At 42.6% G+C, this 27,637-nt stretch overlaps 1 protein-coding gene across 4 annotated transcripts; it reads left to right on the forward strand.

The window, feature by feature from the left end:
• The first annotated feature begins 289 nt into the window (after nucleotides 1–289).
• Nucleotides 290–27,637, forward strand: LOC109767809 (aminopeptidase M1-C-like). 4 transcript variants are annotated; one of them, XM_045228405.2, is made up of 16 exons: nucleotides 290–1,099; nucleotides 3,806–4,075; nucleotides 4,184–4,338; nucleotides 15,841–16,027; nucleotides 16,108–16,201; nucleotides 16,340–16,493; nucleotides 16,708–16,812; nucleotides 16,890–17,006; nucleotides 23,405–23,518; nucleotides 24,075–24,257; nucleotides 25,171–25,438; nucleotides 25,514–25,635; nucleotides 25,722–25,819; nucleotides 25,974–26,151; nucleotides 27,127–27,204; nucleotides 27,326–27,637. In XM_045228405.2, exons 4-16 carry the CDS (start codon nucleotides 15,877–15,879, stop codon nucleotides 27,506–27,508), a joined length of 1,845 nt encoding a protein of 614 aa, XP_045084340.1. In that variant the 5' UTR covers nucleotides 290–1,099; nucleotides 3,806–4,075; nucleotides 4,184–4,338; nucleotides 15,841–15,876; the 3' UTR covers nucleotides 27,509–27,637. The 4 variants fall into 4 exon arrangements, 3 of the variants coding, with proteins under 3 accessions (XP_045084340.1, XP_045084339.1, XP_045084338.1); XR_006663651.1 differs by lacking the exons at nucleotides 290–1,099; nucleotides 3,806–4,075; nucleotides 4,184–4,338 and adding exons at nucleotides 15,490–15,605; nucleotides 26,227–26,341 and having other exon boundaries at nucleotides 26,430–27,204; nucleotides 27,326–27,359; XM_045228404.1 differs by lacking the exons at nucleotides 290–1,099; nucleotides 3,806–4,075; nucleotides 4,184–4,338 and adding exons at nucleotides 15,491–15,605; nucleotides 26,227–26,341 and having other exon boundaries at nucleotides 27,326–27,443.

The following is a 27,637-nucleotide window of genomic DNA, read 5'->3' on the forward strand; positions in this document are numbered from 1 at the left end:
GAAGTCGATACGCAACGCAGCAAGAGTTAGTGCACGGCCAGTGGATTGCATGCATAATTGATCCAATGGCTAACATTAATTAGGGCGACGTGGCTGCATGAGAGGCAAAAAAATAGTGGGAGGCTTCTATTTAGATATAGAAAGACTATAGTGTTTATTGTACTGTCTGGCACTATCATAAATTGAGCTGAGGTGTCCTTTGTCTTACTCTACGCTCCCAGCTAGGACCTCGACTCGGTCAATCTCGCGGTGCTATTTATATGCCAGCTCGCCGGTGCTGCACCACAGTGACCTATAGGTTACCATTGCGCAACAAAAAGCCAGCGTGTGTATCTGAGCGTAATCCTTCCATGGCACCAGTGGCCGGAGGTGCGGCGACGGCGATGCTGCAACTTCTCCTCGTCACTCACCTCATCGTTGCCACCTGCAGCAACCGACAGGTTCGATTCCGTCGCTGGCCACCCTATTTTCGCCAGTTTTTACAGGAACGCATAAGGGAACTGGGCCGGCCCAAATCGTCGCTGGCCACCCTTTTTTCGCCAGTTTTTACAGGAACGCATAAGGGAACTGGGCCGGCCCAAATCGCGGCAGGGGGTGTGCCCTGCAGGCGCTCGTTAGCAAAATGGCCTATAACGGGCGCGCGCCTGTTTGCCCGATGGAAGTCGATACGCAACGCAGCAAGAGTTAGTGCACGGCCAGTGGATTGCATGCATAATTGATCCAATGGCTAACATTAATTAGGGTGACGTGGCTGCATGAGAGGCAAAAAAAATAGTGGAAGGCTTCTATTTAGATATAGAAAGACTATAGTGTTTATTGTACTGTCTGGCACTATCATAAATTGAGCTGAGGTGTCCTTTGTCTTACTCTACGCTCCCAGCTAGGACCTCGACTCGGTCAATCTCGCGGCGCTATTTATATGCCAGCTCGCCGGTGCTGCACCACAGTGACCTATAGGTTACCATTGCGCAACAAAAAGCCAGCGTGTGTATCTGAGCGTAATCCTTTCATGGCACCAGTGGCCGGAGGTGCGGCGATGGCGATGCTGCAACTTCTCCTCGTCACTCACCTCATCGTTGCCACCTGCAGCAGCCAACAGGTCCAATTAGTATTCCACAAACTTTCAATAATATGTATTTGAATCTGCCTTATAGTACTCCCTCCGTTCATAAATATAAGTTTTTTAAGAGATTTCATCATAGATTACATGCGGAGCAAAATGAATGAACCGGTTCTCTAAAAAGCGTCTATATACATCCGGATATAGTCTCTATAATGAAATTTCTAAAAAGACTTGTAAGTATTTAGGAACGGAGGGAGTATATCATAGTTATCCCACATTCTCTTCAATTTTCTGTCCATATGCTAGCTGCTTTGATGACATTGTCGTTGAGTAGAATTTGTATGTGGCATCTGAGGTCCTCTTAGTTGTGGATAGAGCTCGGGAGTTAGGATGCATGGTTGGGCAGGAGGAAACAGGTTGGGAGAGTGAGCACGTCCCTTTTTCTTTTTCTTGGGAGAGTGAGACTGTCGTTGGGCTGCTTGGTCATCTAGCCTCTAATATTTGATTTTCCACTTCCTCATAAGATTTAATATTATCTCTGATTCGTGAACCGCAAAGCTGATTCGAGGATCATGTTAATCATGTACGAATTTTGAATCGCAAACCCAGTGAATCCAGAAGGTGCTAATCATGTTATTTATGCAATGAACTGCCTATAGTACATGATCGCGATGGAAGAAAGAAATGACCTTATTCTATCTCGTTCCCACTCCTCTCCCATCGTGAGAGTCTTCACAAGTTTCTTGCCTCCTCCAACGGCCTCGCTGGCCAAAGCGGGTATGGTAGAGGATGCCGCTTCGCTGGATCTAGTACGAGCGCTGAAAATGGTCCGTAATTACGATAAGGTGTTGACTAATTATAGAATTTTGATTTTTTGCACCCTCCATAACCACGAAAACCTGACGAGAGAGACCCTCCTTAGGGAAGAAATCAAAGGAGCAAGAACATGAAGGAGGCCTACCCCCATGCTTTCGATGGCGCGATTGCGCTACATCGAGCACCGCCATTTTCTCGTACCGCCCTCATCCATTCGTGTCCCAATTGTAAACCTAGGGCATATCATTTAATCATGAAATTAATCATTTTTTAGCTAGGGAAATATATGCGTCTTATACTCCAGTGGACGGAGTATCTTCTAATGAATAAAATTAACCATTTCAATATATGGAATATTATCTTTCATAGAAGAAAATCAATTATTTTCGAGATACGGAAGAATCTAGCAAATTAACCTATTGGTGCTTATAGTGATGTAAAGGGAAATTGATTATTTTCAAGATATGACAGAATCATGGAAATTAATCAATTGATGTTTATGCTACAATCTGGCAAAATCATGAATCGAGTTGAGCTGTTCTTATTTCTTACTCTACCCTCCTGGTAGGACCTCGACTCGTCATCAATTGAGCTGAGGTGTGTTTTGTCATACTATACGCTCCCAGATAGAACCTCCACTCGGTCAACCATGCGGCACTATTTATGTGACAACTCACATGTGCAGCGTCATGCAGTTAGCTATGCTACAATTGCGCAACAAACAAACTAGCATGCACCTGAGAATCATCCTTCAATGGCACCAACTGCCGGAGGCGTAGCGCCATCCGTGCCACCACCATGTGGTCTTAAGTTTATTTAATGCTAGCTATCCACCACACGTCTCATCAATAGAAAAAAAAGCATCTATGCATACATAGGATACCGGTCGGCCTTTTTTTGTTTTTGCCTTTTTTAACAAGTTTGTAAAACACAGGGCCAAGTTTGTTGTTGCTTGCGGATCTACTCGATACCGGACGGAGGGAGTAGATGATAACGATTCTTCTAGCCGAGTTGCTCCTTTGATCGGAGCGAGATGTAGTCGAGGGAATCTTCGGTGTCATCCTCCTCAATAAGGTCACTAGATTCCTAGAACTTGTGCCTGGTACAACCCTTACGCGGCCAACGAACTATGGTGCTCATCAATAACCGCCCAAATTTCTTAGCCTGATACACAATTGCTGGGCCCTGAGGGCTTGGTGCTCTGACGTCCATCATGTGGCCGCCAGTCCAAAAGGGTGCAGTTTTCCTGCCCTCAGCCTGGCCTTCATAGTTTGTTAATCTGGTGATTTAATTAGCTGCTCTTTCAACAAGCATGTACTACAAGCCGTTCATTTTTCTTTGCCAAACGGTAGTGGAAATGAAAATATTGGGCTCAACGACACAAACAAGAAAAAAGTCATGGTTTTCTCGTTATTAATACCCCAAAGTTTGGGGTTTTGTGAAATTTATTCTATTGTGCGTAAACTTTTTTTCCATGACCCAACTACATCCGCAAATAAAACAATTCAAGCTACATAGTTTAGTGGGATAGATAATTTTAAATTCATGTATGACCTCACATTAATATATTTTTCAGGTTTCTGAATGTAGAATAATATGCTTTCAAGCGAGTTTTAAAATAAAAAAATTGAACATGCTCGGGTATAGTAGTACTTTTTTTATCCAGCTATAGAATACACTTCATACTCTCATTGCTGGTATTTATGTCCATGCAAATTCACATCAGGAAATTTTACCCACACTTCTATGTATTAATTTACCAAATTCAGTCAGTGCAATAATTCTGTGTCGACAAAACAAGTAGTATATCATAATTTTAAGATGGAATAATCAGATTATTTAGGTCTAAAATACTTCTACATCAGTGGTACTACCACCTACTAGCTTTCGTCACTCTTGAAAGCTAATACATGTAAATTTTCATAGGCGGCAGGTCTCAGAGGAGCTGCTGTGCCTGCACTCGTCTCGGTGCCCATGCCGACAATCACGGCTGACTCACCAGATCAGTTCCGCGGCAAGCTTCGACTTCCACGTTTTGCTTTGCCAAGCCACTATGAGCTCCATTTCCGCCCTGACCTCATGTCCTACACCTTCTCTGGTGTGGTGGCAATTACTGTCGTCGTCTTAGCACCGACCCGTTTCCTCGTGCTCAATGTTATGGAACTCACCATTGACCGTGCATCCATTCACTTCAAGGTATGTAAATGGTGCACCCATCTGTAAACCAAAGGCAGCTTTCAAAGATCCTTCCATCCTCACATCACATATATTAAACCCCGTCTTGAGTAGTGTCATGGTTCCCAGTTGTCTCAATGTTTGGTGCCAACCGAGGTGGTGTTTTTCAAGGATGACCAAATTATGGTGCTCGGGTTCCGTAAAGAGCTTCCACTAGGTGAGGGTGTTCTCAGGGTGCACTTCAATGGCACCCTCAATCATGAGATGATGGGATTTTACAGGAGGTATGACATCCTTTTTGCATTTGTATTTCATGCACGAAAGCGTAATATTACCTATTGGTATTAGAAATGTGAAACAATATACTCCAATAAAACTAAAGGGGTATGTATGTGTGTGTGCACGCGCATTCATGTCTGTTTATGTATTTCGTTTTATAATTCTATTCCTACGAGTAGAATATTTATTCTACATACGATGCAGAAAAAACAGTCATGTAGTAGGAAAATTAGTAAGACATGCAGAAACCTTGTAAGAAGTGTAATAAAATTAATAAGACATCATGTGGATAAAGTTGCAAGCCACGTTAAAATAGTACTCCCTCCATTCCCTTATACAAGGCCACTATAAAAAATACCTTTTGTATATATACAAGGCCAATAACAGTAATCGAGGCAAATATTAATGATGTTTCCTCGTACTAGCAACTTGTTTAATACTTAGTAAACAAACATGAGTTTTAGTAGGTTATGGTGCACCAAGAAAAGCCATGTTGTTTGTAACAAAATTATAGGTTAGACATGAAAAAAATAGCAGAACACACATCAATTTAATTCTCATGCTCAGAAAAAAGAAAATATATAATGTTGTATATGAATCCATTGAGCTATATACCCAAAAAGGCTTTCGCCCCGCTTTATATGTAAAGCAATTGCCAACACATCGATCGAGACAGACCACAACACAACACACCAACACACACTCACCCAAGACCGGATACATAGGTGTGATAGGCTTACAACAACATCACATCGATCGATGTGAACTATAAGGAGCCGCCGGAGCTCTTTCCGGAGAACCCGCAAAGAGGTGAAGTTGAAAGACGATGAAATGGGAGCTCCAAGACGGTGCATTCATGAAGGACACAACACCAAAGCGCCGCCACCGTCCGATCCAAAGATCTAGATTTTCATCTGGAGCACGGCGAAGGGAAAAGGAGTAACGACAACGAAGACTTCAGGAAGATGACGATGCCCACAGGCGTCGCCTCCATCGGCCTGGCCAAGCCAGACAGGGTTTTCACCCGGCAGCAAACTCCGTCTTCACGGCCACAGATCAACAAAACTCCAGCCACCACGCCGCCCATGCGGCCATGGCCGCTAACCGCCCGCTCCTGAGTCGCGAGCTCAGCCCACGAGCACCGCAGCTCCCACCACCCAGGCCGCCGCCAGGGAGCAAGACACACCATAGGCCCTCCATGACTCCAAGCGATGCATCAACCGACAAGCTCCGGCCGACGAAAGGGCCTCAGTAACCAAAACGACCAATCGGGGAGCCAGCAGGTCAGAGAAGAGGTGAAGCGGGAGCAGACCATGTCGACGTCCAACACCCCTACCGGTGACGGGTGGCCCAACCGCATCGGGGCCACCCATCACTCCCGCCACCTCTCCCAACGCCACCCCCTGCGACGCCTGACCTCGGCTCCCGGCCTGGATCTGCATCTGGTAGGTACAGGACACTCGCCCAACAACGCGAGGTGCCGGAAAGGGCACAACTTGCCGCCGCGAGAGGACCTAGGGGCATCCACACAAGCAGCTCGCCAACGGCACGATGCCGGAGCCTGTCCCGCCGCTGCCATGAACTACCCGCACCACTACCGTGGACTGCCACCATGCCGTTATGGCCCATGCCGTCCCAGCAACCAGACAGGCCGTGTTGGGAATCGTAGCATAATTTAAAATTTTCCTACGCTCACCAAGATGCATCTATGGAGTCTACTAGCAACGAGGGGAAGGGAGTGCATCTACATACCCTTGTAGATCGCGAGCAGAAGCGTTCCAATGAACGTGGATGACGGAGTCGTACTCGCCGTGATCCAAATCACCGATGACCGAGTGCCGAACGGACGACACCTCCGCGTTCAACACACGTACGGTGCAGCGACGTCTCCTCCTTCTTGATCCAGCAAGGGGGAAGGAGAGGTTGATGGAGATCCAGCAGCACGACGGCGTGGTGGTGGATGTAGCGGGTCTCGGCAGGGCTTCGCTAAGCTTCTACGAGAGAGAGAGGTGTTGCAGGGGAGGAGGGAGGCGCCCAAGGCTATTGTATGCTGCCCCCTCCCCCTTTATATAGGCCCCCTGGGGGGGCGCCGGCCCTGGAGATCAGATCCAAAGGGGGGGGGCGGCCAAGTGGGGGGGAAGGGGTGCCTTGCCCCCCAAGGCAAGGGGGAACTCCCCCTAGGGTTCCCAACCCTAGGCGCATGGGGGGAGGCCCAAGGGGGGCGCCCCAGCCCACTAAGGGCTGGTTCCCTTCCACTTTCAGCCCACGGGGCCCTCCGGGATAGGTGGCCCCACTCGATGGACCCCCGGGACCCTTCCGGTGGTCCCGGTACAATACCGGTAACCCCCGAAACTTTCCCGGTGGCCGAAACTGGACTTCCTATATATAATTATTCACCTCCGGACCATTCCGGAACCTCTCGTGACGTCCGGGATCTCATCCGGGACTCCGAACAACTTTCGGGTTTCCGCATACATATATCTCTACAACCCTAGCGTCACCGGACCTTAAGTGTGTAGACCCTACGGGTTCGGGAGACATGCAGACATGACCGAGACGCCTCTCCGGCCAATAACCAACAGCGGGATCTGGATACCCATGTTGGCTCCCACATGTTCCACGATGATCTCATCGGATGAACCACGGTGTCGAGGATTCAATCAATCCCGTATGCCATTCCCTTTGTCAATCGGTATGTTACTTGCCCGAGATTCGATCGTCGGTATCCCAATACCTTGTTCAATCTCATTACCGGCAAGTCTCTTTACTCGTACCGCAATGCATGATCCTGTGACTAACGCCTTAGTCACATTGAGCTCATTATGATGATGCATTACCGAGTGGGCCCAGAGATACCTCTCCGTCACACGGAGTGACAAATCCCAGTCTCGATCCGTGCCAACCCAACAGACACTTTCGGAGATACCCGTAGTGCACCTTTATAGTCACCCAGTTACGTTGTGACGTTTGGCACACCCAAAGCACTACTACGGTATCCGGGAGTTGCACGATCTCATGGTCTAAGGAAAAGATACTTGACATTGGAAAAGCTCTAGCAAACGAAACTACACGATCTTTTATGCTATGCTTAGGATTGGGCCTTGTCCATCACATCATTCTCCTAATGATGTGATCCCGTTATCAATGACATCCAATGTCCATAGTCAGGAAACCATGACTATCTGTTGATCAACGAGCTAGTCAACTAGAGGCTTACTAGGGACACGTTGTGGTCTATGTATTCACACATGTATTACGATTTCCGGACAATACAATTATAGCATGAATAATAGACAATTACCATGAACAAAGAAATATAATAATAACCATTTATTATTGCCTCTAGGGCATATTTCCAACAGTCTCCCACTTGCACTAGAGTCAATAATCTAGTTACATTGTGATGAATCGAACACCCATTGCGTCCTGGTGTTGATCATGTTTTGCCCTAGGGAGAGGTTTAGTCAACGGATCTGCTACATTCAGGTCCGTATGTACTTTACAAATATCTATGTCTCCATTTTGAACACTTTCACGAATGGAGTTGAAGCGACGCTTGATATGCCTGGTCTTCCTGTGAAACCTGGGCTCCTTTGCAAGGGCAATAGCACCAGTGTTGTCACAGAAGAGAGTCATCGGGCCCGACGCATTGGGAATCACCCCTAGGTCGGTAATGAACTCCTTCATCCAGACTACTTCCTGTGCTGCCTCCGAGGCTGCCATGTACTCCGCTTCACATGTAGATCCCGCCACGACGCTTTGCTTGCAACTGCACCAGCTTACTGCTCCTCCATTCAAAATATACACGTATCCGGTTTGTGACTTCGAGTCATCCAGATCTGTGTCGAAGCTAGCGTCGACGTAACCCTTTACGACGAGCTCTTCGTCACCTCCATAAACGAGAAACATATCCTTAGTCCTCTTCAGGTACTTCAGGATATTCTTGACCGCTGTCCAGTGTTCCTTGCCGGGATTACTTTGGTACCTTCCTACCAAACTTACGGCAAGGTTTACATCAGGTCTGGTACACAGCATGGCATACATAATAGACCCTATGGCCGAGGCATAGGGGATGACACTCATCTCTTCTATATCTTCGGCCGTGGTCGGGCATTGAGCCGTGCTCAACTGCACACCTTGCAATACAGGCAAGAACCCCTTCTTGGACTGATCCATATTGAACTTCTTCAATATCTTGTCAAGGTATGTACTCTGTGAAAGACCAATGAGGCGTCTTGATCTATCTCTATAGATCTTGATGCCTAATATATAAGCAGCTTCTCCAAGGTCCTTCATTGAAAAACACTTATTCAAATAGGCCTTTATACTCTCCAAGAATTCTATATCATTTCCCATCAATAGTATGTCATCCACATATAATATGAGAAATGCTACAGAGCTCCCACTCACTTTCTTGTAAACACAGGCTTCTCCATAAGTCTGTGTGAACCCAAACGCTTTGATCATCTCATCAAAGCGAATGTTCCAACTCCGAGATGCTTGCACCAGCCCATAGATTGAGCGTTGGAGCTTGCATACTTTGTTAGCATTCTTAGGATCGACAAAACCTTCCGGCTGCATCATATACAACTCTTCCTTAAGGAAGCCGTTAAGGAATGCCGTTTTGACGTCCATCTGCCATATCTCATAATCATAGTATGCGACAATTGCTAACATGATTTGGACGGACTTCAGCTTCGCTACGGGTGAGAAAGTCTCATCGTAGTCAACCCCTTGAACTTGTCGATAACCCTTAGCGACAAGTCGAGCTTTGTAGATGGTCACATTACCATCTGCGTCCGTCTTCTTCTTAAAGATCCATTTGTTTTCTATGGCTCGCCGCTCATCGGGCAAGTCAGTCAAAGTCCATACTTTGTTTTCATACATGGATTCTATCTCGGATTTCATGGCTTCTAGCCATTTGTCGGAATCCGGGCCCGCCATCGCTTCTTCATAGTTCGAAGGTTCACCGTTGTCTAACAACATGATTTCCAGGACAGGGTTGCCGTACCACTCTGGTGCGGAACGTGTCCTTGTGGACCTACGAAGTTCAGTAACTTGATCTGAAGCTTCGATCATCATCATTAACTTCCTCCCCAGTCGGTGTAGGCACCACAGGAACACTTTCCTGCGCTGCGCTACTTTCCGGTTCGGAAGGGGTGACTATCACCTCATCAAGTTCCACTTTCCTCCCACTCAATTCTTTCGAGAGAAACTCCTTCTCTAGAAAGGACCCGTTCTTGGCAACGAAGATCTTGCCTTCGGATCTGAGGTAGAAGGTATACCCAATAGTTTCCTTAGGGTATCCTATGAAGACGCATTTTTCCGATTTGGGTTCGAGCTTTTCAGGTTGAAGTTTCTTGACATAAGCATCGCATCCCCAAACTTTTAGAAACGACAGCTTAGGTTTCTTCCCAAACCATAATTCATACGGTGTCGTCTCAACGGATTTCGACGGAGCCCTATTTAAAGTGAATGCGGCAGTCTCTAAAGCATAGCCCCAAAATGAGAGCGGTAAATCGGTAAGAGACATCATAGATCGCACCATATCCAATAGAGTGCGATTACGACGTTCGGACACACCATTTCTCTGAGGTGTTCCAGGCGGCGTGAGTTGTGAAACTATTCCACATTTTCTTAAGTGTGTACCAAATTCGTGACTTAAATATTCTCCTCCACGATCTGATCGTAAGAATTTTATTTTTCTGTCACGTTGATTCTCAACCTCACTCTGAAATTACTTGAACTTTTCAAAGGTTTCAGACTTGTGTTTCATTAGGTAGACATACCCATATCTACTTAAGTCATCAGTGAGAGTGAGAACATAACGATATCCTCCGCGAGCCTCAACACTCATTGGACCACACACATCGGTGTGTATGATTTCCAATAAGTTGGTTGCTCGCTCCATTGTTCCGGAGAACGGAGTCTTGGTCATCTTACCCATGAGGCATGGTTCGCACGTGTCAAATGATTCGTAATCAAGAGACTCCAAAAGTCCATCTGCATGGAGCTTCTTCATGCGCTTGACACCAATGTGACCAAGGCGGCAGTGCCACAAGTATGTGGGACTATCGTTATCAACTTTAATCTTTTGGTATTCACACTATGAACATGTGTAACATCACGTTCGAGATTCATCAAAAATAAACCATTGACCAGCGGGGCATGACCATAAAACATATTTCTCAAATAAATAGAACAACCATTATTCTCAGATTTAAATGAGTAGCCATCTCGAATTAAACGAGATCCAGATACAATGTTCATGCTCAAAGCTGGCACTAAATAACAATTATTGAGGTTTAAAACTAATCCCGTGGGTAGATGCAGAGGTAGCGTGCCGACGGCGATCACATCGACCTTGGAACCATTCCCAACGCGCATCGTCACCTCGTCCTTTGCCAGTCTCCGTTTATTCCGTAGTTCCTGTTTTGAGTTACAAATATGAGCAACCGCACCGGTATCAAATACCCAGGAGATACTACGAGTACTGGTAAGGTACACATCAATTACTTGTATATCACATATACCTTGGGTGTTGCCGGCCTTCTTCTTGTCCGCTAAGTATTTGGGGCAGTTCCGCTTCTAGTGACCACTTCCCTTGCAATAAAAGCACTCAGTCTCGGGCTTGGGTCCATTCTTTGACTTCTTCCCAGTAACTGGTTTACCGGGCGCGGCAACTCCCTTGCCGTCCTTCTTGAAGTTCTTCTTACCCTTGCCCTTCTTGAACTTAGTGGTTTTATTCACCATCAACACTTGATGTTCTTTTCTGATCCCCCCTTCCGCTGATTTCAGCATTGAATATACCTCGGGAATGGTCTTTTCCATCCCCTGCATATTGTAGTTCATCACAAAGCTCTTGTAGCTTGGTGGAAGCGACTGGAGGATTCTGTCATTGACCGCGTCATCCGGGAGATTAACTCCCAGCTGAGACAAGCGGTTGTGCAACCCAGACATTCTGAGTATGTGCTCACTAACAGAACTATTCTCCTCCATTTTACAGCTGAAGAACTTGTCGGAGACTTCATATCTCTCGACCCGGGCATGAGCTTGAAAAACCAGTTTCAGCTCCTCGAACATCTCGTATGCTCCATGTTTCTCAAAACGCTTTTGGAGACCCGGTTCTAAGTTGTAAAGCATGCCGCACTGAACGAGGGAGTAATCATCAGCACGTTGCTGCCAAGCGTTCATAACGTCTTGGTTCTCTGGGATTGGTGCTTCACCTAGCGGTGCTTCTAAGACATAATCTTTCTTGGCTACTATGAGGATGAGCCTCAGGTTCCGGACCCAGTCCGTATAGTTGCTGCCATCATCTTTCAACTTGGTTTTCTCTAGGAACGCGTTGAAATTGAGGACAACATGGGCCATTTGATCTACAATACATAGTGTAAAGATTTTAGACTAAGTTCATGATAATTAAGTTCATATAATCAAATTATTTAATGAACTCCCACTCAGATAGACATCCCTCTAGTCATCTAAGTGAAACATGATCCGAATTCAACTAGGCCGTGTCCGATCATCACGTGAGACGGACTAGTCAAGATCGGTGAACATCTCCATGTTGATCGTATCTTCTATACGACTCATGCTCGACCTTTCGGTCCTCCGTGTTCCGAGGCCATGTCTGTACATGCTAGGCTCGTCAAGTCAACCTAAGTGTATTGCGTGTGTTCCGAGGCCATGTCTGTACATGCTAGGCTCGTCAACACCCGTTGTATTCGAACGTTAGAATCTATCACACCCGATCATCACGTGGTGCTTCGAAACAACGAACCTTCGCAACGGTGCACAGTTAGGGTGAACACTTTCTTGAAATTATTATAAGGGATCATCTTACTTACTACCGTCGTTCTAAGCAAATAAGATGCAAAACATGATAAACATCACATGCAATCAAATAGTGACATGATATGGCCAATATCATCATGCTCCTTTGATCTCCATCTTCGGGGCACCATGATCATCTTCGTCACCGGCATGACACCATGATCTCCATCATCATGATCTCCATCATTGTGTCTTCATGAAGTCGTCACGCCAACGATTACTTCTACTTGTATGGCTAACGCGTTTAGCAACAAAGTAAAGTAAATTACATGGCGTTATTCAATGACACGCAGGTCATGCAAAATAATAAAGACAACTCCTATGGCTCCTGCCGGTTGTCATACTCATCGACATGCAAGTCGTGATTCCTATTACAAGAATATGATCAATCTCATACATCACATATATCATTCATCACATCTTCTGGCCATATCACATCACATAGCACTTGCTGCAAAAACAAGTTAGACATCCTCTAATTGTTGTTGCAAGTTTTTACGTGGTTTGTAGGTTTCTAGCAAGAACGTTTTCTTACCTACGTATGACCACAACGTGATTTGCCAATTTCTATTTACCCTTCATAAGGACCCTTTTCATCGAATCCGTTCCGACTAAAGTAGGAGAGACAGACACCCGCTAGCCACCTTATGCAACTAGTGCATGTCAGTCGGTGGAACCAGTCTCACGTAAGCGTACGTGTAAGGTCGGTCCGGGCCGCTTCATCCTACAATGCCGCCGAAACAAGAAACGACTAGTAGCGGCAAGAAGAATTGGCAAACTCAACGCCCACAACTTCTTTGTGTTCTACTCGTGCATAGTAACTACGCATAGGCCTGGCTCATGATGCCACTGTTGGGAATCGTAGCATAATTTAAAAATTTCCTACGCTCACCAAGATGCATCTATGGAGTCTACTAGCAATGAGGGGAAGGGAGTGCATCTACATACCCTTGTAGATCGCGAGCGGAAGCGTTCCAATGAACGTGGATGACGGAGTCGTACTCGCCGTGATCCAAATCACCGATGACCGAGTGCCGAACGGACGGCACCTCCGCGTTCAACACACGTACGGTGCAGCGACGTCTCCTCCTTCTTGATCCAGCAAGGGGGAAGGAGTGGTTGATGGAGATCCAGCAGCACAACGGCGTGGTGGTGGATGTAGCGGGTCTCGGTAGGGCTTCGCTAAGCTTCTGCGAGAGAGAGAGAGAGGTGTTGCAGGGGAGGAGGGAGGCGCCCAAGGCTGTTGTATGCTGCCCTCCCTCCCCCCTTTATATAGGCCCCCTGGGGGGGGGCGCCGGCCCTGGAGATCAGATCCAAAGGGGGGGGGGCGGCGGCCAAGTGGGGGGGAAGGGGTGCCTTGCCCCCCAAGGCAAGGGGGAACTCCCCCTAGGGTTCCCAACCCTAGGCGCATGGGGGGGAGGCCCAAGGGGGGCGCCCCAGCCCACTAAGGGCTGGTTCCCTTCCACTTTCAGCCCACGGGGCCCTCCGGGATAGGTGGCCCCACCCGATGGACCCCCGGGACCCTTCCGGTGGTCCCGGTACAATACCGGTAACCCCCGAAACTTTCCCGGTGGCCGAAACTGGACTTCCTATATATAATTCTTCACCTCCGGACCATTGCGGAACCTCTCGTGACGTCCGGGATCTCATCCGGGACTTCGAACAACTTTCGGGTTTCCGCATACATATATCTCTACAACCCTAGCGTCACCGGACCTTAAGTGTGTAGACCCTACGGGTTCGGGAGACATGCAGACATGACCGAGACGCCTCTCCGGTCAATAACCAACAGCGGGATCTGGATACCCATGTTGGCTCCCACATGTTCCACGATGATCTCATCGGATGAACCACGGTGTCGAGGATTCAATCAATCCCGTATGCAATTCCCTTTGTCAATCGGTATGTTACTTGCCCGAGATTCGATCGTCGGTATCCCAATACCTTGTTCAATCTCGTTACCGGCAAGTCTCTTTACTCGTACCGCAATGCATGATCCCGTGACTAATGCCTTAGTCACATTGAGCTCATTATGATGATGCATTACCGAGTGGGCCCAGAGATACCTCTCCGTCACACGGAGTGACAAATCCCAGTCTCGATCCGTGCCAACCCAACAGACACTTTCAGAGATACCCGTAGTGCACCTTTATAGTCACCCAGTTACGTTGTGACGTTTGGCACACCCAAAGCACTCCTACGGTATCCGGGAGTTGCACGATCTCATGGTCTAAGGAAAAGATACTTGACATTGGAAAAGCTCTAGCAAACGAAACTACACGATCTTTTATGCTATGCTTAGGATTGGGTCTTGTCCATCACATCATTCTCCTAATGATGTGATCCCGTTATCAATGACATCCAATGTCCATAGTCAAGAAACCATGACTATCTGTTGATCAACGAGCTAGTCAACTAGAGGCTTACTAGGGACACGTTGTGGTCTATGTATTCACACATGTATTACGATTTCCGGACAATACAATTATAGCATGAATAATAGACAATTACCATGAACAAAGAAATATAATAATAACCATTTATTATTGCCTCTAGGGCATATTTCCAACAGGCCGCTGCCATCCCCCCGAGCCACCCGTCGTTGACTAAGGGGCCAGATCCGAGTGGATCTGGCCGGAGATCAGCGGGAGTGCTTAGTCCCTCATCCCGCGCCACCACTGCTGCAGAGCAAGGTAGTATCCAGCAGCTTGCGTTGCCGCAGCCCGCGCCGCTCGACGGGACAAATTGGGCGGAGGAGGCCGACGCAGATGAACGCAACCCCTCGAGCTGCCATCACCTCCCGGCTGAGCACGCCCCACCAGATGCCGGCACACAACCCTTCGCGCGCCGCACCAGCCCACCCCCGTCATCAGAGACGCCGCCGCAGCCGTGCCACGGCGCCCCGGATAGCACCGCGCTTCCTGTGAGTTCGCCACCCCGCACTAGCAACCTCGCGAGGAGGGGAGAAAAGAGGCCCCGTCACCGGTGGCGCAAGCAAGCGATGGCGAGGGGGAGGAAGGGGCAGGAAAGAGCTGGCGGCGGAACAAGGGTTCGTCCTCCCGCTCGCGGGAGCGGGGCGGGTGAGACGGGCCGGTTCTCCTTTTTTCAAGGTTTCCTGAATGGTTTCATGGAGCTATATACAGTAGAAGAGAGAACAAATGAACTATCGGTTCCCGTATGCTCAAAACATTGTAGGATGCCACATTCGCTAGCCAGTTTACAATTAGTCCTATCAATGTTGAAACTACAAAACAGACTTGCATTTGGGTAGTATTTTTGCAGAACTAATACTATTATCTTTGATGGTTCATGATTTGTGATGTATTTTGAGTTCAGTAAATATCAGTATAAGGGTAAGACGACACACATGGCGGTGACACAGTTTCAGCCTGTGTATGCGTGGCGATGCTTTCCCTGTTGGGATGAGCCTGCTTTTAAGGTTATTATCATCTCATTGTTACTGAGATATCTAGATTTTCTAGATGATTGATCTATCATTTTTGTTCTTGAAGCACCACTGGCCATGTACTCATAAGTTAAGTATGTGTTTATAGGGAAAACGATTCTAATTCCTCTAGTTATACCTTAATTTTTCCTCTCATGTATGTGAACAAGGGCTTCAGTGCATTCATCTCTGTTTGCTAACTTTTTCTTGCATTATCTCAATCTTTTAGGCGAAGTTCAAGGTAACATTAGAAGTTTCATCTGAGATGGTAGCACTTTCCAACATGCCTATATCTAGTGAGATAGTGCGTGGTTCTATGAGGATTATCCATTTTGAGGAATCACCTCTCATGTCAACTTATTTAGTTGCCATGGTTGTTGGTATTTTTGACTTTGTTGAGGATGTAACATCGAAAGGTATGAGCTCCATTTTTCATATAAGATTCACCTAATCCATTAAATTGTTATTATCACTTTACATTGTTCTTTTTATTTAGGCACTAAAGTTCGTGTGTACACTGAAGTTGGTAAGAGTTCACAAGGGAAGTTGGCATTGGATGTTGGGGTGAAGTCATTGGATTTCTATAATGAGTAAGATGTGAACATACCCTTTGCAATTAATTAAATAGGTTTTAGGAGAAGAACATAAGTGATCATACTGATGTCTTTTAAGCTATGGATGTTATCAGATATAATGACTAACCAAGTGTTTTTTCTTAATTATCATAGTTACTTTGGCACTCCCTATGCACTCGCTAAGTTGGATATGATTAGTATCCCTGAATTTAATTGGATGGGAATGGAGAATTACGGACTGATCACTTTCCATCCCACGGTCTTTCTTTTTGATGGTCCATCTACAACATCCACAAAACTACAGGAAGTATAGACCGTAAATCATAAACTTATTTGTAACATTTCTTTCATCATTTACTATACATGACTTCAGAAAATAGGCTTTCTTACCTAAATGATGCATAAGGGAATTACATTACTTCAACTAACAATAATTATGTTATTCTACTATACATCTGTTTTCTATGGTTGAAGTTTTTGAAGACATACTTTGTTTGTAGATTCCAAAATCTATTTTTTAGATTGCAGTACTTGTGGCACATGAATTGGCTCATCAATGGTGTGGAAATCTTGTAACCATGGAATGGTGGAATCACTTATGGTTAAACGAGGGATTTGCTACATGGGTAATTTGATGACTCAAATTTTCAAGAATTATGTACCATGATAATTATCTATACTTAATGAGCTAGTTTGTTAACAGATGAGCTATCAAGCAGTAGATTCCTTTTTTCAGAAGTGGAATATTTTGCTGGATTTTCTTGAGAACACAATGTCTACTCTTAAATTGGATTCAATAGCAGGGTCTCATCCTATAGAGGTAATCACATTGCTTGTTGATGTGGTATGGCATGATCATTGGGTTGTACTTGTTATTCATTGCATATGCCATTTATTTATATGCTTTTGCATAGATTCTATGTGCACATAGAACCTATGGTAAAACTCTATTGTTGTTGAAATACGAGTATCTCGTAAGTTTTACTTTTGACATGACTATATGATGATAATTCATATACAGTATGTCAATTTTGAATCCAATTAATTCTTGGGTTGGGGACTCCTGACAGGTCAACGGAATACACCACCAACAACAAAAAAGCTTTTCAGTCCCAAACAAGTTGGGGGTATGCTAGAGTAGAAATCCATAAGGTCTCTAAAACCAAGTCATGGTTTTGGAACGTGGCTGGCTAACTTCCATTCATCCCTGTCCATGGCTAGTTCTTTAGTGATATTCCAGTCCTTCATATCCCTCTTTACAGACTCCTCACATGTCAAGTTTGGTCTACCCCAATCTCTCTTGACATTACCAACACACTTTAACCGCTCGCTATGTACCGCCGCTTCTAGAGGCATGCATTGTATATGCTCAAACCATCTCAGACGATGTTGGAGAAGTTTCTATTCAATCGGTGCTACACCAATTCTATCACATATATGATCATTCCAGACCCGATCCTTCCTTGTATGGACACATATTCATCTTAGCATGTGCATGTGTGATACTCCTTACTGTCGGACATGTCGCCTTTTAGTTGGCCAACATTCAATGCCATACAACATCTCATGTCGAATTTTCATTCTTTAGAACCCGCCTTTCGGCTTTTGTGGCACTCTCTTGTCATAGAGGACACTAGAAGCTTGGTTCCACTTCATCCATCCAGCTTTGATTCGATGGCTCACATCTTCGTTGATATCACCATCCTTCTACATCGTTGACCACAAATATAGGAAGGTGTCCTTCTGAGGTATTGCTTGCCCATCAAGACAAACCTCCTTCCTCTGTATACCCAGTAGTATTGAAACCACACCTCATATACTCATTGTTAGTTCTACTAAGCCTAAAGACATCTGATTCCAAAGTATGTCTAATAAACTCCAACTTTCCATTAACCCTCGTCCAACTATCATTGACTAGCACCACATTATCCGCAAAGGGCATACACCATGGGATATCTACTTCTATATCCCTTGTTACCTCATCAACCACAAAGTATAAAACATAAGGGCTCAAAACTCGCCCTTGGTGCAGTCCTATTTTAATTGGAAAATCATTAGTGTCATCATCACTTGTTCGAACACTTGTCACAATATTATTGTAAATGTCCTTGATGAGGCAGTTTACTTTGTTGCGACTTTGTGTTTCTCCAAGGCCCACCACATGACATTCCACAATATCTTATCATAGGCCTTATCCAAGACAATGAACACTATATGCATGTCCTTCCTTGGTCAATGTCCATTAGTTGCCATATGAAGAAAATGGCTTCCATGGTCAACGTCCAAGGCAAGAAACCAAACTGAATTTTGGTCACACTTTCCATTCTTCTTAAGAGGTGCTCAATGACTCTCTCCCTTATATAGCTTCATTGTATGTCTCATTAGCTTAATATAGTTGTTAGTACAACATTGAACACCACCCTTGTTCCTGCGGATTGGTATAATATACCCCGCATCCATTCTTCAGGCATCTTATTTGACCAAAAGATAAGGTCATCACCGAGAAACGCATTGCAGACACTCAACATCAAGATACCCACGTCAGTACGAAAACCCGATAACACCATATAGACTATTACTATCATACCAAGGTTCTATGCTCGCACATGAGCAAAAAGGACAAACACCCACACATGGGGGTAGACAAAAGTGGCAAAATGCACTAAATAACAGACATAGCCAAAACACAAATGGAGCATGTATGAAGTAGGCCAGAAGCACTAGGAAGGCATCAAGTGTCGCCCCCATCTTGAAGAGCAGTGCAAATCCACATCATGTTTGAAGTTTTGTCCCTCAACATCTTGGCGCCCTTCCTCAAATCAACAACATCTTCAAAATTCAGCAGTCCTGCACAATATGTCAACAAAAGCACTAGTAGAAAAAACAACTTCAAACAGGGTTTTGAGAGTTTTGAATTCAAATGTCACCTTGTTGCCATAGTTCCAAATAGCCCAACATATAGCAACTAAACCAATAGTATAGTAAGTCCCCCTACCCTCGGAGGAAGAAAAAAGACCGACAAGAATAAGTTCACACATTGTCTGGGCACAGATCGATACCAAACATGCTAGCCACAGTACGCCAGGGTACTGTAGCCATCGGGCACAGGAAGAAAAGGGGTTGTGATGTCTCTCAATCACCGCAAAGGAACATTTAGGTTTACCTTCTAGTTCCTCCTTTTCGTCTGATACCTTGTTAAACCCGCATCCAGGAAAAGTTGTCGCAGAAAAATCTGAATTTTAGAAGGAAGTTTCGCTTGCCATATCCAGCTATAGTCACTATCAGATAGGTTTTCCTCCAAAAGATTATAAACATAGTAATGAAGCAACATTTTGGTCCAAGTGGCCATCTAACAACATCACCATCAATGGAGATACAAAGTCTCTTGGCTAGCTCCATAACGCAGTTCGATTGCTCACTGAGGTCAGGATTTGGTCTCCTTCTGGAAAGGGAAGTACTATCAGCCTCTAGGCACTTATTAATAGTACAATCTTGATAATTGCAGATGCTGAAAAGTTGGGGGAACTTTCCAGCAAGAGGAATTTTGTCCTTTAAGGGGTCCTTCCATAATCTTGCAGTATCCCAAGATTGAACATCAATTTTCCTATCAGCGATATAATATTCTTTCACCTGAAGGATAGCTTTCTAGCAAGGTGAATCATTGAATTTTATCTCTAACAACATCCATGATAGCTCTTTTAAAATACTTGGCATTTATAATATACTACCATAGACCAGTTTTTTCTCCGGTGTTCACCACCACTTGGAGAGTAGACTGATGTTTTACTTATGTATATCCTTATCCCCAAGGCCCCCTTTTTCTTAGATTTGCAAATTTGGACCATTTAATCAGGTGATACCTCTTCTTTTCTTTACTAACTTGCCAGAAAATCTCCTTCTTTGTGTTGTCTAATGTCTTAATGAAAGTTCTACACATTAAAAACATAGACATATATTAGTAAGCAATATTAGAGGGATTCACATTCAACAAAGTGAGCCTACCACCAGAGGATGCAGTATTTCCAATCCACGTGTCACGTATTTTGATGTATTTAGATTCAATGAAGTCCAAGTCCATCCCCTCAAATAGGAGAATCTAACATGCACTCCAAGATATTTCATAGGAAAATGCCCAATCTGATTGTTGAATATATCTGCATTGATTTAAGTATCTCACCATCGCATCCCACACATAATTTTGTACTTTTTAAAAAGTAATCTTCAACCCGGACATCATTTCAAACATATAGAGTAACATTTTAAGATTTAGAGAGCTTTATTGGGATCATAATGAATACACAATACTGTGTCATCAGCATACAGCAAAATGGCTACCCCATTGTCAATTAGGTCAGGGGCAATACCAAGCAGAAGTTTATATTTGTGCATTCAAAACCATCTTACACAAGTACTCAATAACCATGCCAAACGCAAAAGTAGATAGGGTGTTCCCTTGCCTCACCCCCTTGTGACTTTGAAAGTAGGGCCCATGAGTAATATTTAGCTTCACACTAATAGTCCATTATACATGATGCATTTCATCCAGTTGCACCATGTAGGCCCAAACCACCCTCATCTTAAGGCAGTCAATTATAAAGTCCCAATTGACCTTGTCATAGGCTTTCTCAAAATCAAGCTTAGTGACAATCCCAGTTATTTTCTTAATATAAGTATGATGAAGTATTTCATGCAGGGAGAGGATACCATCCATGATAGTTATGTGGTCAATAAAAGCATTCTGGTGCACACTAAACAACTTATCAACAAACAGTGCCACCCTACTATCTAGGACCTTGGTAATCAGCTTGTAGGGACATGTAAGCAAACATATCGGTCTAAATTGTTGAATTTTCTTGGCCCTGCTAATTTTAGGCAACAAAGTAATAATCCCATAGTTCAATCTATGAAAATTAAGGGTTATAGAGTGAAAGGAAGCAAACAAATTCATGATGTGATGTTGCACAATTTCACAACACCATTGATAAAACTCAGTAGGAATGTTGTCAGTGCCAGGGGCTATATACTATCGCTATGTCTACAAGGACTCACCACACATCAATGGGGATACAATCAGGGCCAATCACATTGCCTCCCGTCATCCTTTTTAAAGCCTTGCTGACCTCAGACTACTGGATTCGCCGCACAAAACATCTATTGGTATCATCAAAGGAGTCATCCAGCTCAATTCAGAGTTATCATTCTCTCCATTAAACATCTTGTTAAATATTCTCGACATCTATTTTTTCTCTCCTCGTCCTTCACGAGAAGCTTTTTTGCTCCATTGTTAATGCATTTTACTTGGTCGACATCCCTCATCTTCCTCTCTGAGATCTTGGCCCTCTTATGAATGTTTGTTTCTCCTTCCTTCATTTTTAAAGACATGCAGAGGCCCTGATAGGCTCAAACCCTTGCTTCACCCACACATCTCTTAGCATTCCTATTGACCCTCACAGGTCAACGGAATATGAGAACAATTTCTAAATCCACATATGGAAAAATGTTAGGAATATAAATATTGAACATTGTATCCCAGTGAACTGAAATCACATGATAAAAATTATTAAAAATCTTCATATCAATGTTGGCTAAGATTACTCGGATACTTTAATCAATATTATAATATAATTTTCATCCATCCTGTTCCCCATATGTGTATCCAACATGAAGCCAACATGCAAAAAAACATGACCTACAGTGAAACCTAGTCTAACAAGTCTAGATTGCGCATCTCACATGGTAGAGCATTCCCAACGACACCTCATGTGTACTTATAAATTTAAAGGATGGCTTATATGCCTGGAAATTAGGAAGGAAAGGTGTATCCTCTCACTCATTCCAATTATTTGATAGAGCTTAGAGGGGTACGTAGTAGTGTCACCAATTCCTCGAATGCAATGCTTTCACTTGTACTTGCTTGCTAAGGCCGTAGTATGTTGGGTTTATTCTTAGTAATAAAGGTTCCCCTCATGGTGTTGCATCTCTTTTTTAAGGTCAATGCCCATTGTACCCATGTAATGTGTTTGATTAATATCAATGAGAGAGTGTGGAATCAGGTTACATAATAGAGTATCAGGTTGGTACATATATTAGAGCATTCAGTTCTATCTACTTTGAATCTTTTATCAGCACCTCATTAAACCCCTCATAGTTCACACATGGATTTACTAGGTGAGTATACCTCATGGAGAGGACACTTGCTACTACATGATAACATAGTATATAATGTTATGTCTGATATAGTTGGCAACCACTTACAACGATGATTTTTCTATTACATATGCTTTGATTAGGCACTAATATGGCATCATTCCTAAACATTTCAGCTAGTATATATGGATACATTGATTTAATTTCCAACCATCTTTGATATTAATGATGTTCCTACGTTGGAGTGTGAGTCGGATTCAGAGATTTCTTCTAGCTCTAGATGGATCTAAACACCCAAGTTAGTGTGGGAGTGGGGCCCAGGAAATAGTGGTTGAAGAACCCATGCTTCACATCGCCACGATGAACATCATCCTACATGATATGTCATGGGTAGATTCTACTAAATATAGCATCCATCCCACTTTTGTTTGATCTCTCTTATCTTCTTCGATTTGTTGTAAAACAAAATTTAGCCATTGAAAAAGTAAATTATTGAAAAAGGCATAAATGTCTCACAACATACTTCCTTCCTCGCACTCTATCCTTGTTGTATTAGTAGTAGGTGTTTCATCATCCATCTTCTCTATTACTCAAGGGTGCATATAAAACATTGATAAGTAATGTATTTTCGTATAAGAGGTCCTCTAAAATAGTTGTAACAAAACATGATTTTGTAAAATCTCTGAAACATTGAATCTAGGATATTGTTTTTCGCACAAATGAAAGACAAATGTTGGTCCGGGTTGGCATACAGCGAGAGAAGCATCCGGGGAAGAACAAGGGGGCTCTTGGAAAAGGTTTAATTATGCATGTTGCCTGATGTGTAATCTCTTCAATCAAAAGTTTTCCTAGTAGTTTGATGACACTTTTTGATTCTATGTGTAATCTTTTGAAATTTACAATGGAATATGGAAACCGATACAAAAATCCTTTTAGTTTCATGTATTGTATTAGGCATCAATTTTGGCAAGTTAATAAACAAAGATTCAATTGGTTGCCATAAATTTTCCATTTCTAAATGTTGACATGTAAACCATTTCATATTTTCAATGTTATTCCTCTTATGCCCAGGTTGAAATACACCATATCAATGAAATCGTTAGGATTTTTGACGACATCATTTATATTAAAGGCGCTTCTATTCTTCAAATGATACATAGCTACATTGGAGCAGAGCGTTTTCAGGTGGTGTTTTATATTGTTATGTATATAGTGCACTTCGTATATTACTTATAAGTGTACAAAACCACTCTTAACCAATTAATTGAATTCTTGGTGGATTGTGTGACACTATGATACCGTTTTCTATTATTAAATGGGTGTAAATAGTATTTTTTTGTATAAATGAATTTGATGCACACATACCATTTATGTGACCACTTATATTCCATTGGTGTCAAGGAGTAAGTCTACATTTTCTATGTACAAAATGAGAACATCAATTGAGACTTTAACATGACGGTTAATGTTATGTATTTTGTCAGCAAGTCTACATTACTCCGAATAGCCTAAAGTATGAGCTGTGAAAGACTTAATGCCATGAATTGTTGTATAATACTCCCTCCATCCCAAAATTCTTGTCTTAGATTTGTCTAAATACGGATGTATCAAGTCACATTTTAGTATTAGATACATCCGTATCTAGACAAATCTAAGACAAGAATTTTGGGATGGAGGGAGTACTCACTATCTCTTTATGGGTTGTGTGCATCATTATGTACTAATTGTAAAAAACTTTTAGATAGCATTGAAGAAATATATACAAAAGTATGCCTACTCAAATGCTAAAACAGAGGATCTATGGGTCGTGCTTGAAGAAGAAACTGGCGAGCCATTCAAGGATTTCATGAGTACGTGGACAAAGCAACCAGGGTTTCCTATAATTAATATAAAACATAAAGGGAAAGGAATCCAAGTTGAACAGGTAATTTTGGTACATAACTCTACTCATTTGGATATTAAACTTGTGGCCCATCATGTTAAATATTTTCATCGCAACCCGTTAAACCCTGTGGTCATGACCCATTTATTACATGATTATCACCCATGGTTTAGTTCAGCTTTCCTTGGGTTGGTCACCCCACTAATGTAATCATGTAGCATTTGTACACACTGTCATTACTCTTCTAGTATAAAAATATACAATGGGGGCTCCCCTACTATTCAACCATCAACAAAAACTTGAATAACTAACATTATACAAAATGTAAACCTTCATACGTATTGGTTGTGCATTCATCCAAGTGTTGACCCTAGATCCCATACACATATACATATTGTATGTTTTGAATTACTTATGCATTCCCTTGACTTATTGTTGGCCTAGTTATGATTGCTTATATATAAAAACGTAGGCCTTTACACACTTGTAGTGGAGAAAATGTGCATTGAACCTTTATTTATTGCTAATTAATCATACTTTTTATATATGTGGTTAGGTAAATTGGTCTGAAAAGGGATCTACTAAACATACCAAACACATGGAAATATTCTATCATGCATGTATTGGAATATACAAATCTAGAGAAACTACATGGTATTTATAAAAGAAATTAAGATGCTCAAAACTGGGCATTGTAAGCCCAATTTTCTTCCTTCAAAATGCACATTGACAATTGTACACTATTTTCAGCAATTTACTAGGGGTGGCAAACTATTTGCACTCTAACTTATAATGCTCTACATAGGCAAAATCATAGATATAAGTGCAGTTCATAGGCAATGCTATAGGATGGCACAAAAAAGCTACATGTATATGTTTATAATATCTTAAATTGCACTAATTATCGATAATATATATGTCAATTGTGTTCACATATATTGTTTCTTTCTTGTAGGCCCAATTTGTGCTAGATGGATCCTCTCGAGCTGGCTTGTGGGATGTGCCAATAACTTTAAGATGCTCTTCATCAACAAATAAATTCATTTTGAAACACAAGCATGATAATTTTGATGTATGTGGTGAACGGGAGAGGGGTGGAAATATTTGGATTAAGTTGAATGTAAATGAAACAGGGTTTTATCGAGTGAAGTATGACAAAGAAATTAAAACTAGACTTCAGAACGCATTAGAGGCCAATGAGTTCTCTTCAATGGAAAAAATTGGTATGTAACATATTTCACTATTATGATCTATTTGTTATATTTGATTCAAGGAGTACTTTAACATTAGATTTCCAGGAATTTTGGAGAACTCACTTATGCTTTCCATATCAAGAGAAGACACACTAGCATCATTGCTATGTATAGCGTATACTTGTCGGGAAGTAGCCGACTACAATGTTTTGACACACATACAAGCTGTATGTACATTCTAGTTTTCCAAATAGTTCAATTTTATTTGTTTTCTAAATTTTAATTATCCATGTATTTTCCTTTGGCTTTACAGATAACTATAACTGTTTACCATGTATCTATTGATGCTACGCCTAACTTGGTTGCTGACATCAAAAAGCTTGTCACTAAAATTCTTCTGCCACCTACTCTGTATGTCATGTCACATTTTCAATCTTTACGTCACTAGTTACATGTTTAGTTGCATATTCTTTATTTGATGGCAAATATATGCTCAATCATATAACAAATATTTTCATTCTTACAATACCTTTCCTATGACCATTTTATGCACTCTACTTTTCAGAAAGTTGGGTTGGGATCCCAAGGATGGTGAGGGAGACCTAATAGTAAGTTTGAGAGAAACTCTCTTGGTTTCCCTTGTAAAACTTGGACATGATCATACCATAAGTGAAGGTCTTCGACGCTTTGACACCTTAATCCATGATCACAACTCTTCTATCCTTTCTCCTGGTACCAGAAAGGTCTAATAATCTTACCTTACTACACATCATGCGTCTATGTTGCTTCTTCAATTTTGTGACCAAAATGTGGTGCAGGCTGCATACCTATCTGTGATGCAAACTGTTTGTAGTTCAAATAGATTTAAATATGATTCTCTTCGACAACTCTACAAGGACTTTGGTGACGAGGAGGAAAAGTTACATGTCTTAGGTGTGTAACTTCTCTTACCATGATAAATTAACACAACTTCTTAATGATGATTTTTTTTGTCCTGAAAGAGTTCTCTATTTCTTTGTAGGCACATTATCTTCTTGCCTGGATAAGGATATTGTTCTTGAGTCACTGAATTTAATATTCACTAATGAGATCATTAGTAAATGGAGATCAATTATATTTTTACCTAATGAATTCGCCAACTAGGATGAAATCAACACACACAAATAAAGGCATACATTAAAAATATAAAGTTTCCATTTCTTCATTGTGCTTGAAATAACATGTCCCTAGACAACCAATATATAGAAGTACAATCCTATCGGAGTGATTCACAACATCCACATGTTGTTCGTGACTATGACCAGATGTTCAGATTGTTATGTATGTCACTAGTTTGTGTATATCAATGCAGAGGAAAATAGTTAAAGGGAATTATTATTAACTAAATCCAAAAGATACAAGCATATTACCACATAGAGAATTGTATATAACTTATGAATTTACAACAACTCACCAGGTGCACCACAACGAAGATTCTTTACAAAATAGCTCAAATGTTTTGTATATTTCTTTTGTAAACTATTTATATCTTCTAACTTCAACTAACTCGTGAAATGTACTCATGGGACACTGAAATTTTAAAACAAGCTTCAAGTTTTCATATATTCAGCTTTTCCTTGGGATATGGAAAATGATTCATGTTAGTGCTAGTAGGCCATTAAATATTTTAGAAAATTAGCTGAATATAATTACATTTATGTCTTTCATTACATTTGTAGGAAAACTGGGACCGTGTCCTGAAGGTTATTCCCAAAAGAGACCTATTGTGGAGTATTGTGCACGACATTCTTCCATTGGTACATCCACATGAACTTTTATGGCTTTAGTTGGCAAGTTCTAAATTTCCCATTGAAAAGACTCTTAGTCAATTTTAACATATGACCGTTTCTTAAGTGCACTACCTATTTTTGGTGTTAGTTCACTACCAATGAAAAGGCAGAAGAGATTGCCAAGGTCTTCAGAAACTACACAGATCCGGAACTTCAGAGTGCACTGCAAGTGAAACTTCAGATGGTGCGTATCAACATGAGATGGATCGACGGTATCCAGTGTGAGCCCAACCTTGCACAGATGGTGGATGAATTGCTTCACGAGCCCTAATGTGTTGTTTTCTTGTAGTGTTAGCTTTATGTGCTCAACAATAGTGGGGAAGCTACAAGTTACTTCTTGAACGTACTATTGTTGTCCGCAATAACATGTTTTTCTTAATTATTATGCATTGAAGATGTC

Source organism: Aegilops tauschii, chromosome 5 (genome assembly GCF_002575655.3).
Source record: "Aegilops tauschii subsp. strangulata cultivar AL8/78 chromosome 5, Aet v6.0, whole genome shotgun sequence".
In the NCBI taxonomy this organism is placed as follows: domain Eukaryota; kingdom Viridiplantae; phylum Streptophyta; class Magnoliopsida; order Poales; family Poaceae; genus Aegilops; species Aegilops tauschii.

Bases quoted from the DNA above. Each gene is read 5' to 3' on its own strand.
- LOC109767809 (XM_045228403.2), top strand. From the start codon at position 15,534: ATGGCGGTGACACAGTTTCAGCCTGTGTATGCGTGGCGATGCTTTCCC. The intron at 16,202-16,339 runs GTAAGATGTGAA...TAATTATCATAG, and splicing joins TCATTGGATTTCTATAATGA to TTACTTTGGCACTCCCTATG. The intron at 25,636-25,721 runs GTATGTACATTC...TTGGCTTTACAG, and splicing joins TTTTGACACACATACAAGCT to ATAACTATAACTGTTTACCA.